This window comes from Lepidochelys kempii, chromosome 2 (assembly GCF_965140265.1).
Source record: "Lepidochelys kempii isolate rLepKem1 chromosome 2, rLepKem1.hap2, whole genome shotgun sequence".
Lineage (NCBI taxonomy): Eukaryota > Metazoa > Chordata > Testudines > Cheloniidae > Lepidochelys > Lepidochelys kempii.
The window spans coordinates 240,651,955-240,665,776 of NC_133257.1; the positions used below are offsets into that span (position 1 = coordinate 240,651,955).

General features: G+C 38.6%; 1 protein-coding gene across 5 annotated transcripts in view; it reads right to left on the reverse strand.

Annotated features, from left to right (window-relative positions):
• Positions 1–13,570, reverse strand: part of KIF5B (kinesin family member 5B) — a 67,957-nt gene extending 54,387 nt beyond the window's left edge. For 3 of the 5 annotated variants that reach the window (XM_073334409.1, XM_073334407.1, XM_073334412.1), the window contains exons 1-2: positions 13,198–13,570; positions 1,938–2,025 (exon numbers count right to left, since the gene is read on the reverse strand). In XM_073334409.1, coding sequence (XP_073190510.1) covers positions 1,938–2,025; positions 13,198–13,323 — 214 coding nt within the window. In that variant the 5' untranslated portion in view covers positions 13,324–13,570. The remainder of the gene's footprint in view (positions 1–1,937; positions 2,026–13,197) is intronic. The other 2 variants (XM_073334411.1, XM_073334408.1) reach the window with 1 other exon arrangement.
• Between the last annotated feature and the right edge of the window lie 252 nt (positions 13,571–13,822).

Here is a 13,822-nt window from a genome sequence, read left to right on the forward strand (position 1 = left end):
ACTTAAACGTTTGTATCCTTTCTAAAGCTAGTTTTTTTTTTAAAAAGTATTGTGACTGTAATATATGTACATTTCAAATTTAGTGTAATATTTATTGAACTGATATTCTTGTTATCCATATAAATGTCCAAACTTTTTTTGAAGTCTCCTAGGTAACTTGCCTCAATGATTAATTCACTACCACAAGTTTATAATTTAATTGTGACTTTTGTGAAAAAAGAAATTTTTATCAGTGTTGAATTTGCCAGTTTCATTAAATGGCGCCTTGTCCTCATGTTATGAGACAAACAGAAGTTCCTTATCTACCTCTCAATACTATTAATTACAGTACTTGAGAGGAGACTAGTAAGGAGGAACACGATGAAAGGGAGTAGTATCAATCTTTAAAACTCTTCATGACAGTTTACCCATCCCCTTAATCACTCATCTTCTGAACTCCCTCAAATAATGCAACATCTTTTTTTGTGAAGCGATAAGTAAAGAGAACACTGCAGTCCAGGTTAGAACACACTATTTATACAATTGACATAATACTTCTGTACTATTCATCCCGTTGTTCCTTATGCCTCCTAACTTTATTTGCTTTTTAGACAATTGCTGCATATTGAGCTTAAGTCTTAACTTTGCTGTCCACACTTAGGAAATTCATAAGTTTTTACAGTTACTTTAGAACCTTGAAAGGTGTATGACTAGTTCAAATTCTCTCTCCCGATGTTCATTATTTTGCATTTGTTAACAATTAATTTCATCTGCCACCCTGTTATGCATTTACCTAGCTTGGTAAGGATCCTCTGAAGTTTCCCAGCCTTTTGCAGTCTTGCTCAAGTAATCTGTATCTGCAAGTTTGAATACCAAACTGCTCATCCCCTTTTAAAATCATTAATGCATTCAAAACGAGTGCTACTACAGACCCTTATAGCAACTCACTGCTAAACTTCTGCTATGATGAAAATTTAACATTTCTCTGTTTTATCTCTTAGCCAGCTTCTGATCCTTGCCAGTAAATTGCCTATTACCCCAAGACTAAATTTTTTTTCTTTCATAATTTGTGAAGGTTTGGTTAAAAGCCTTTTGAAAGCCCAAATAATTGATATCAACTGGGACGCCTTTTCTTTACCCAATATTTTACTGACCTGTTCAAGGGATTCTACTACAAGTAGTACGGCAAGATTTTATTCTGCAAATGATGAACTGGTTAGACTACCACATGATGATTTTCTAGGTGTTTTATAATTCTATTTTAAAAGTATTGCCTCAACCAAATTTTAATACAGTCAAGGACAGAGATTCTGTAGTCTTTAAGATGCATAAGCATTGAGGCAGGAGTTCTATCTGCACTATAGTTGACTCAAGTTCTCTTTATACAACTAAGATGATCTCAAACTTACTTAGCTATGTATTATACAAGCTTAGAAAAACATTGCATATGCTTGATTTTTGAAGGTTTATACTAATCAAGACTTTTTCCTGGAACAGGTATTTCCATAGCACAGTCTATTCTTATGCCATATTTCAACCCCATTGATTTTGGCTGCAATTTTTTTTTAAGAGTCTTGAGCATCATTTTAAAATAGAAAAGTTATATTTTCCCATCCTTTTACTTAAGAACAACTTTTCCCCTATAATTGTCCAAGAGAGAATTTTAATGGAAGAGACCTGGCCTGAAAGATTGCAACCTGACAAGAACAACATTTCAAACAGTTATGAACTGAATATATGGGTTCAGAATTGATGTCATTCATCAACTTTAACTGTAGTGATTACTGCCACTCCTGCTATAATTACTGCCACTCATGCTGTTTCTTTTAGATACAGTTTTTGGTGGAAAGATGGGTAGGAAGAGGAGAGTTGGAACTACATCACAATTTTCAACAGTAAAAGCCACTTAATAGTCTATTGATGGCTTCCTTATTGTCAAGTTCAATGTTCTTCCTTACCTTTTACAATTTTTTTAGCACAATCATTGTATACTTGTTCCTGTGATGTACTTGACTGGAATACATGGTCAAACACATACGGCTTGGACTGAAAAGACACAAGAAGAGTAAAAAATCCCAGTCACAGAAAGTAAAACTGAACATTTTTCAAATTTGAACTGTCCATATTAATAGCCTGCTTCTACAGTATCTTTTTGCTTTTGTTTGTATACTTGAAGCCTTCAATAAGAGGAACTGATTTATACACAAGTTACCAGAGTGAAAGATGAGCACATACGAATGAAGCCTTGAACTAAACATATCTGCAGCCTGAAACCAGCCTAAACAGTTTTTCAAAAGAACTTTCACCGTAAGTATGACCCAGTCTCACTTAATTACAGTTTGGCAACAAGTCAGTTCATTTTAAGTTTTCACACAAATCTTAAACCAAAATGCTCAGGTTAGTACTGTACACTCAAGAACATTTCTTCCTCTGGGAAAAGGACTAGATGGTTATTAATTCAGGATTCTGATAGATGAGATCCCTCTTGAAAGGGAAGAGTAGTAGCATTCTAGAGGAAGTATGCCAAGAAACTACAGTGCTTAATAGGCAGAAGCCAAACCTGAGGTAGCTGAAGTCTACGCTGCAAAAGCGGACTGCTACCTATATTTTATTGTCTGGATGGAAGGAAATATTCAAGCTGCTGAAGCACTGAATTCTACTTAAGTGTTTCAGTTAGTGCAGACTTAGTTTTGGACTTAGCAGGCTCTTGGAGGTGTCCATTACTAATGCTTTGGATATTCTGGTGACTACATGCTGATCTGACTAAAGAGACAATGTAGTATTATGTCACTGAGATAGAGTATGTCACTATCCCCTTTTTCTGTATTATGCTGCTACCACTCCCATCATCTGAGTGACTACTCAGACACTCATAACCACTCCCATCGGGATGGTAGATGCATTATGATGAAAGCAATTTTGTGTTTTGGGACGGGATTTCCCAAAGCACTTAAGTGATTTAGGACACAAGATCCAGGGATCTTCATCAAATCATTTAGATGCTTTTGGAAATCCCACACATGATCTATGCTAGTTTCTTTTAATACAGTCTAAGAAGTTTATCCAAGCCAAACTAAAACTGGGATGGACACTTATTAGCAAGACAGATTCCTTCTTTAACATTTACTATCAGTCTTGAGGTGTGAGGCTGAAGTTTCAATAAGCATATCTATAAAATTAGCCACTGAATAAAGGATACAGCTATAGACAGCCATTTCCTCAATCTTCCTGTAGTGACTTTAATAAAAGGAATATTAACAGGCATATCTGGTATTGTGTGTGTTGCAGGCCAACTCATAACTCACAGGTAACATTTGTCTAATATGCACAAGTCTGCATGCACTACTTCATATACACATTCCTATTGCTGGATCACGTTGCCCCCATTATCACCTTTTGTACCGTATCTACGCTATTCATATTGTGTCCAATAATATCCTAAACAAAATTTATGGTGTACTATTGATGTGGCTGGTATTCCTTCAGGTTTAGATGTAATTTGAAACTTCCTCCAAATTATTTTTCCACTTAAAAAAATTGATATTCATGAATACACTATTCCAAGTCAGTACATTTTTGAGAAAGTCTTAAGTGACTATCAACTGATTTTGGAGACTCTCTCTAGAGGGATTAAGTCAGGCAGGTCATTGCTCTTAAAACATTACATCTTGCAGTAATCCATATCTATCTTTAACAGTTAAAAGACTGCTTAACTCATCCAGTGTTTTTTCTTCACGTAAATGGTCAAAGTACCCGATTCCTGACGTTTCCAGTACAATGTTTTGTTAATTTTTAGCTTTTTATTTCCTCACATGGGAAAATGAAAACAGAGCTATAAAACAAAGCTGTAAACTGCATAAGAAATTTCCACAATTCTTTGTTAACTAGTGGATAGATAGGTTAGTGATGTTGTCCAAAACAATCAAACTGCTATATTTTATTTTGATTTAATGCCAAGTCCTACAGGAATTTCTTAAACATCACATTCAGTGTGCCTGTAACATATTTTAGTTTCAATCAAAACAATTTATTCAATCAAATTAAACTTCATGTTAGTTTAACTTTTTTGAGCTCTTTAGAGAGACAAGGTGGGTGAGGTAATATCTTTTACTGCACCAACTTCTGTTGGTGAGAGAGACAAGCTTCTCTGAAAATCAGTTTTTTAACATTCTTCCCCACATTGTAAGATATAAAATTTATCTCCATTAACAAACAGTAGGGAGGGAGGTTGAATTTACTAACTCTACTTAAAATAATTTAGCTATATCATGCCTTTATAATTCTCCTTTAAGCTGCCACTGAGATAGTACTATGAAAGGGCAGAGCTTAGAGAAAAATAACCAAATTTTCTTCCCACTCCTTTTGATTTATAGGATTACTCACTATACGTACTACGCTTTGTTGAATTTTATGGATTAGTTAAAGGACTTCTCTCTCAAACAATGAATCCCTTATTTGAATTAATCTTAAATATAAAAGTTTATACATCACAAACTTCAGGAACCCTTGACAGACTGACTTCTTCCAGAACACAGTTCCCTGTAACAAATTTATTAAATCTACCAGAATCCCCATTCTCATTACTGACCAGGAAGGTGGCAGTCTTAGTGGCATGCCCTGAAAGTTGAGTGATTACAGACCAAACCAGGAATGCAAATTCCAAAGGTTCAGTGCCCTAACAGAATAGTCTGCCTGTAATCCACTCCCTCCCATCACACTTTACACCAATGAGGCTCTAGCTCAAGCATCTCCACTGATCTATATTTGTCAAACAACTGTTTTTAATTTTAAAACAATATTTCAATGCCAGAATAAGCGGAGGTGATAAAGAACAGCTTTGCCTAGACCTGTGACTGATTTTAAAAGAACTACATATACACCTATCACAAAAAACAGTCTGAAAGATTGTTGTGTAATTCCAAATAGGTTTCACTTATTTGGCATTTGCAATATCAATTCTAGCTGTTTTCCAGTGGCCTACTTTCTCACAGCAGGACAACCAAATTTCTAAAAAAAATCTTCAGAAAAAAAAAATCAGTAGGTCTTTATACATTATTAAGAAACATAACCCTATTTTTCAGTGCCCAGATCACACCATTATTGTGGCACAAATTTCCCTCACTTCGCCACAAATAACTTAGCTGCATCAAGAGGCTATGACTGAAAACTTTCTGAGGAAAGGTACAGAATCAGGCCTTGCTCTGGATTGCAGTTTTGGGTATTACCATAAGTGACAAAAAACAAGCTGAACCATCACATACTCTATACGTTGGGTGTAATAACCCTTGTGTTACAGATATCCTTTTGACTAGGAATCAGACTCAATTGCTCAGTAAAAATATTTCACTTAACCTTGCAAATTAAGCCTATAGGTTGCCTATTCATTTGTGTGCCAAATCCCTATTTTCCAGTCTCCCCAGAGCCCACAGACCCGCAGTTAAACATCCAGATTCACCTCTTTCCCAGAGTTTGGCTGTACTGGAAACAAACATTACCCCATAAGACATCAGCCTAAGCTTCCTCCTTGGCTGCTTCTATGGTGTCACTCTATGAACCTTCTCTAAATGAACTTAAATCAGTCTGCCTCAAAGCAACATTCCAAGCCCTTGTTGAAGCTAACTTGCAGCTACCTGCCAGCATGACCCAGCAGTAGTTACTCAAATCTTGATGGAAGTTTTTTTTTTTTTGTTATCATAATTAATGGCCAGTTTAGCTGTACTGGGCAACAGTTTTCAGTATTAGCCTACATTCAAATATATTCGAAACAACTGAAATGTACAAAACTTTGCTCTTCACAGATGTCCGCTGGCAAGTCATCATCTCTCAATGTCTTGTCCATAGAAGACAATTCTTTTACTCTTAATGAGACAGAATAACCTCTAACTTCAGGTTATCCTCAGAAGTACAGAAAATAAATTGTATAAAAGTGTTTATTTCTATTGCATTCATACCCTATAGTTTTAAAGTTTACTGTAAGATTTTCAGAGTCCATCCATAACAATATGTGGCTTGGATCATCTTGTTTTCTGATCCTTAATACCTGGAATAGTCTTTTCATTATTGATACTATAAGATGAGCAGCCAGTAACGTTCCATTTCTGTATCACAACATATACAATGCTTTTAACTCTAAAGCATATTCTTTTTGCTAATGTAATCATTTTAGAAACCCATTCTGTCTGACACTGTAGCCGGCTTATTCTTGGCATGAAGAGCACAAGACAGTTTATAAAAGATTGAGGCATAAAAAAACCCAGCTTTTCTCCCAATGCAAAACAGTATGACACAGTATTGCTATCACCGTTTTTGCCCACAAAAAATATACAAAAAATGTAAAACTTTAGGTCTAAGTAAAGATTCTTAGGACGGAACTATCTGAAAGGGGGTTCCAAAGAGGACTGTTCTCAGTGGTAGCAGATGACAGAACAAGGAGTAATGGTCTCAAGTTGCAGTGGGGGAGGTTTAGGTTGGATATTTGGAAAAACTTTTTCACTAGGAGGGTGGTGAAACACTGGAATGCGTTACCTAGGGAGCTGGTGGAATCTCCTTCCTTTGAAGTTTTTAAGGTCAGGCTTGACAAAGCCCTTGCTGGGATGATTTAGTTGGGGATTGGTCCTGCTTTGAGCAGCGGGTTGGACTAGATGACCTCCTGAGGTACCTTTCAACCCCGATATTCTATGATTCGAAGAAATCCCAAACGGAGTGATTTTAGCAAAACTTATCCCTTTTTTTCCCCCATTAATTTGAGAGCACATTTATTTTCCATTCCCAACCCTCTTTCCCAGTTTGGAACATAATGTACTATTGCTCTGTCAGTGCCAGAGTTCAAAGTAGCAAAAAAGACAGACAAGCAGAGTCCCAGCATAGTATTCTGCTTCTAGGAAGAAAAATTATGCTTTTCAATTCTTTTGGAGTGCATGAGGAGAATAAGATGCATGTAAACTGATTTTTTGTAACTGTAGAGGGTGCAGGGTATGTCATTGGACCTTAGTTTTCCAGTCCTCCATTCTTATTTTTCTGTGTTAAGATTGTAACTTGAGTGCTTCCTTACTTGCTTACATAATATATCATATATAAGGCTCTGTGTACTCTGCAACCTGTAGGGATAGAGTTCTGCAGCATTTCCTTTGCCAGAGGATAAATGAGAAAATACTATCAGTCTCCATTTTATGATGGCCCCATATTCAGTTTCAATACAAGAAGTTTTTGTAATGAAAATACATAATTGCAGCCGGGAAGATGTTAGGGAAAACTGGAGATTCTAGCAGATGGGTGGGGAACAGCTGGAATTTTAGCATTCAAGCAGACCTGGGACTATCGCTCTAGCTGGATGTTTGTTCTAAAGGGATCAACAGTGAAACAGTTAACAATGCTGACATTTAAAGTGTCTTTAGGTTTTAGGATGAACAGAGATTATTACTAAAATGATATAGCACAGCAGCAGTACAGTAGAATTCCTTCAGTATTGAAACAAGTCTTCTAGCCATACATGTCTGCACTATTACAGAGTTTGTCAAAAAGCCATATGCTTTGAGAAACTGTTGTACTTCTCCTAAGTGATCAAGGCTCAGCAAAATATTAAACTAACCACCACCACTGAAAAAATCCAAATACTTCAGCTATAGGTAAGAGTACAGCTTCTAACATATGCAGTCATTTTCCATATGAGGTCAGATTATAATATTAAGGTGGAGTACTTTTACAAGTATGGAAGTGGTTTTTTCCTTCTAAAATACAAAATAGCATACCATCGTCCTACTTCTGCTGTTTTGTGTAAGTGTCCCACTTCTTGCATGCCCTACCCTCTTTCAGTGTTCCATATGAATTACTTTTTCTTTCTGAATATTGCTTTCCTGCTGCCAAGACGATGAAGTCAGTAGAAGAAAGTGATCTTCACTAGTCTGGTTCTGCAAGAAAGTGACAGAGCCAAACCTTTCTTTAACTTAATATACAAAACCAGTTTTAAAGAAGTATATTCTTTAAACTTAAAGCCAAGTATATTTAGATATTCAGGGCAGGGACCAGGCCTTGCATGTTAAGGATACTACCCAGTTAATTAGAAAATACACTGAGGCAGTCAGAGATCTTCAAAAAAACAGAAAAAGATGGGAAAGGTACATTACCGAATATAGGCATTTGAAGGAAAAATAGGACACTGCTTATTTGTATGTTAATACCCAGACTGCTCTTCCAGATCTCAATTCAGACTTAAGCAGTTGTGAACAGTCTGAAAGGTCTGGGTGTGACTGAGTACACTAGTTTATTTTTTGTTTTTGGGGGGCAGAAAATCACAAGACAAGAAAGAGCACATATACAGGTACTAAAAGTGGCATACAAGCATTTCATTCCAAGTGATAATGCTCTCTGCTTGCAAACAGTTTCAAGTGTAAAAAAATAAAGGTCAAAACCACATACATATGAATATGCTGGTTTCTCTCTTCATGTGACCTTTTCAGTAAGCACTCCCCATAACTTACATTGAACACTGAAGAAATATAAATTTGTGGGTAACTCCAACAGGGACTTATAAAAAACATGTTCACTGCAGTTGTGTTAGGTTTCAGCTTGCCTTGCATACATTCTTAAACAAAAAGGCATTATAATGAATTCAGCATTAAAGAACCCAGTTTTCTCAGCATTCATGCTGTAAATATTTCAATAGAGTCATTAGCTGGAAAAGGCTTTAGTATTTTAAAAGCACGATAACTTAAAAATATCAATTTGAAAATTATGCTGCTGCTGCAATCATCAAGGAAATATCATCAGTAAGACATTAGTCATGTTTAGACAAGATTAAGTTGCCTCGAGTTAGGTGTCATAATGCTCATCATAGCCTGGTCCACACTTGAAAGCTTTACCAACAACTCACCTCTGTCAGCACAGCCCAAACCCCATAATTTGTCCTTGTCTACACACACCATCATCATTGTGCTTGCTAACTTGTTAAAAATAAAATTAAAGCACAATTCACTTTCCTAGCAAAGAGAGGAGGAGCTGTGCTAGGACTAAATTGCATAACAACATTTAGGGGGCACAGCTATTTCCACAGCCTAGTTCCAGACACTCCCAGTGCTCCTCACAGAATGCCATGTTTAAACATGAAGATACTCTACCTACAATAATTAAAACACTTAGTTACTATAAACTGTAGGATTACAGAATTTAGCTGGTTTTTTTTTTAGTTAACTTGTGTATTTGACCAGTGAATATATTGTCAGTTTCACTATTTCCCTCTACAGTCAGTTCATCCCTCAATGAAAAAATGCCTCTAATTATTTAAAGGAGATCAGAAAAAACTTTTTATTTTTTTAAAGAAATTTGTGTTCTGAATTTTTAAAAATTAGAGGGTATTTTAACAAACTAGCTTTTTTTTTTTTTAACGTAGTCAATTTAAAAAAAGGTTAGGTTGACAAATTTTTCTAGCACCAAAGCTAAAATATCTTGAGCAAATCCCCAGTGTTAACAGTACTTGAAGGAATAGAATAATACCCACCCAACCTCCAAAGAACTGGAGTCACAATGAAAACATATCTTTATACTGCTATAACAAAAATGTTACATGCATACAAGTCCACATACTGTCTTAATGATGTGCATTTGTTTTTTTTTTTAAACACATGAATTCATCAGGAAGAACAGCTAGAAAAGATTCCCCTTAAAATTAACTATTTCTAAAATGAAAAAGACTTGCTTGGAATTAGAATTCAAAGCCCAAGAGATATGGCCTCATGCAAGAACAATTAAGGAGCTACATCTTTCTTGTAGCTATTGTTCTTCAAAACAAAATAATACTGCATCTCAACCACAAATTGCTGTGAAATATGTAACATCTACAACTACAATAAATCGTTTCTCTAAAAGACAGGAGAGGGAAAATACTCACTTGTCCAGGATCACAAGCATGCCTGTAGATGTATGGATGCCCAGGAAAAAGAAAACTATTGCTGCTTTCCCCAGAAAGGAAGAGGAAGTCAAGGAACGCATGTGTACGGTTAGAGTAGGACAAACGCGCAGAAGAGTACTGGGAGCATCTCTGCTCCCACTCTGTTTCCTATCTTATTTCCAGTCTTGCCCTTCTCCCAGCCAATAGGGACGACAACTCCCAAATGTTACTGGGTAGATAAGAGGCAAGCTTCTCCATATTTCAGCATGGGCCTGCAGAGGCAGAGTTGTTAAGTACCACGGGCCAATCAAGAAGGTGTAGCCTCTCCTCGAGTGAGGAGGCTGTGAAGAGAATCCTAGCCCAACTTACTGAAAAGAAGAGCTTGGCAGGCAGCTACCACTATATACAGTGGTGAAGAGAAGCCCGATAAGATATGCATGAAAAGGAGAGGGAAACGGATATACAGTACTCTGCATGGAAATAACTGAGGAAAGGCTTTAGGAAGGCTATTTCAGACAAGATATTTCAAACAGGCTAGCTGGTTAAGTGTTCAGGCTACTAGGGATCAGTGAAGCTTTGCAAAACCTAACTCACTCATCCTTGGAGATAAACTGAATGGTTATGAAAGGTGCAAGTTTGACAGTCCCGGAGAATTAGGACTTCAATTTTATTTAGTAATCAGAGGATGTGATTTTAAGTTTGGGAATCTTGCCATATATCAGGAGTAAAAATGCTTTATGTTACTGGAATGATGGGAATTCCAGCATATTCACTGTAAAGAGCATTTGTTTACAGTCCCAGTGGTTGGAATATCATGAGACAGGACTTAAAAGACTGTCAGTGGTACCTCAACCTATCAGTGCTTTCCTGGGCACTGGTCCAAGGCTGAAAATAGCAAGTCCTGGACCTAAGGCTACTGGATGTTTTACATTTGGCCTTCACTATTGCAGAGGAATACAGTTAATAAAAAAGTCATTACAATGCATGTTAATTCCCTACTAATTCTGTCAATTTCAAGCTCCATGTGGTCTCTAAGAAGAACTAGTTTGCCTCACACTGACTTAGTGAGTCTCCAGACCATTTCATCCTTCAGATGTTATTTTGAAATCTTACTAGAAAAGCAAAGCTCGCACCACTGTGATATTTTCTTTACTACCCAGTGAAAATTCTAGCTTTTCCATTAGTGGTAAAAAGTAGCGACAAGAAAACATTCAATCATTTTTTTACATTTGTAAAAACTGACCATCTTGGAGTTCTTGTGGAAGATCCTACACAGTCTACACCACAATGATAATGTTTCTCAATGTCCACTCCAAATTACCTCACTTTTATCATTTGAAACCTAAACCATGGATCCTCCTTATGAACTTCAAGCCCCTGCCCCATTAGCAATGATTGCACTTTGGTCCAAAAGGTAGTTGCTAGAAAGTTAGAGAGTGGGGACAGAAGAGAATTTATCACCTAGAAAATCTGATACATCTCAAGAATGGACTTTACAGCCTTTGATTTCAGATGGGGCACACGGTGCTCCTATGAATGGATACTCAGGACCAAGCATGAAAGTGAGCATATTTATTTCTAATAGTGACATCAGTTTTGTCATATTCTGTATTTGCTAACAGTCTAGATAAATGATGGGCAAGTTTCTGTGTAACTGTGAGAATTAATGCAGTCTGCTGCACCAATCTCTGAAATGAGGTCTTGAATAGGCCAATACCAGCTAATTTCACAAGCATTTTGTTTGCTTTTCAGTGGCCTACTTACTACTGATCAGATCTGAATTTATACCAGAAACAGCAAAAGGTTCCATATTCCATTAGCAATCCATTTGTTTTCTAAAACTGAATTTAAGTAGAAGAGAAGTAATACTTTAAAGCCTTGTGCTATAAATATGAAGCTAACAGAACCTTTATTTACTGTTACACATTTGTTCCACTTCCAAGTTAAGCTGCTATGAATAAATATGTTTAATTTGGGTTGCTTCAAGAAGAAAATAGTGTACAGAAACCTAAAATCTAAAATATTAGCAAGGTAAATTTTAAAGTATATTCCTCATTTCCTCTCTAAATTTGCAATTGTGCCACTGTGTGGCAAATTCTTCATCTGAATGCGCAGATTAAGAATGAGTACAAGTGAGACATAATTACAGAAAAAAAATCTTTACCAACAAATACAAATGATACGGGAGAAGACTGTTACTGTAAATATAGTCTAGCTCTCCATTCAATAACTCACTCTACAGCAGCTGCATTGCAAACTGGCACTGCTCGAATGATCTTTTCCAGGACACCAACAAGATCTCTTCACAGCAGGCCTCTATTCTACAGAGAGTGATTTTTATTAAATTGCAAGCAAATGTGTGATGAACCACAAAGACATAAGCAGGCTCAATTTATTTTGCTGGACAAAGTATTAGTCACTAGCCCACTGGTTGATGTACTGATCACAAAAGCCACTCAACAGATTTTCTTTTGCCAAAACTATTCAGTGAACAAATTACTCTGGTAACTTCTTTCTTAGACATTACTAATGCAGACATTAGTTGCCAAACTCATTACGTTACACAAAAGAAGCCTAGATCTTTTGCCCATTTTCTCTCTCTTCCCATACACCTATTTCTAGGATGTCTGTTCTTTATTTTAAAATTTCACTACTGTATTCACAAAACCACTATCAATAATATCCTGAAAACAGAAGAATGGAAAGCCCAATATCTGGGGCGCTCTATTCTCCTGAGTCACCCTGCTTATTTTGTACCCTAGTTCAGTGCAAACTTCCTCAGAACGATTAGTAAAGAAAGATATGAATTGGAAAATTACTACTGGTCAGTAACGAACAATCCAAATCCATTAATGGCACACACACACTGCTGTATACACCATTTTCCTCCACACATAAGAGCTGTTTCTCTAGGTCTCTCAGGTGGCGTGGGGGAGGGCACTCATTACAGCACTGATCTGCGATAAAGCACCACAACTTTCCTATGCACAGTGTATGAAATGTGCACGACGGTCCCACCTCAAATTCAAAACTGCCTCTTAAAGCCATGCCCAAAGTTTCGAGTGCTGTTTGACCAAGCCTCTGCAAGAGGCCTGCTAGGCAGGGAGTCTTTGATTGGGTGGCAGCTTTATATAGTACCTGTACTCCGCCCGGCCAAGTCAACCCCTGTGCCTGCCCTGCTCCCTCCTCTGCCCGGTCATGCCCCCACGAAGCCCGGCTGCATCCCTCGCCTGGCCCCCTCCGCTCTCGCTCAGCTCTTCTCCGACTTTTGTCTCTCCCCTTCGTACCGCGCCCATCCCCGTGGTATCCGGCCCCCTCCCCAGCCCGGCGCTCACCGCGATGATAACGGTGTCCTCTCCCTGGAACTTGGCGACATACTTGTCGCCGCGGGTCACCTCGGAGTCGTTGAGAGGCCTGAAGCGACACATCACTTTGATGTTACATTCCGCCGGGTCCGCCATCTTAGGCCAAAGCCGCCGCCTTCGGGGCGCTCAGCCCAGCCGCCGCCGCCGCCACCTCCACGCCGCCCGCTCCGGAGTCCTGCGAGCGGCCGCCGCCGGCAGAGCAGCGCCTCACTCAGCGGAGGGGAGAGGGGAAGGGCTCCTCCCTGGCCGCCGCTGCCGCCTCCTGCTCTCACTTCCTCCCCAATATGGCAGCCATGGCGGCGCCTGCAGCCGGCGAGTCCGGACCCTCCCCTCCTCGAGCAGAGGCGGTGCCGACAGCAGGGCAGGGAGGGGGTGACGTCACCCTCCGCAGAGAACACCTACCCCGCCGCCTCAGACTCACCGCGCAGGCGCGCATCGAGGACAGCGGCGACTACCACCGAAGGGCTCGTTTGCGCAGGCGCGCACTAGGTTGGGCGCCTGGAGGGAAACATGGCCACCCGCAGACGCAAGAATTTCCTGCGCAGGCGCACAAAGGGGGTTTGGGCCATGTTGTAGCGCAGGCGCAGTGATTGGG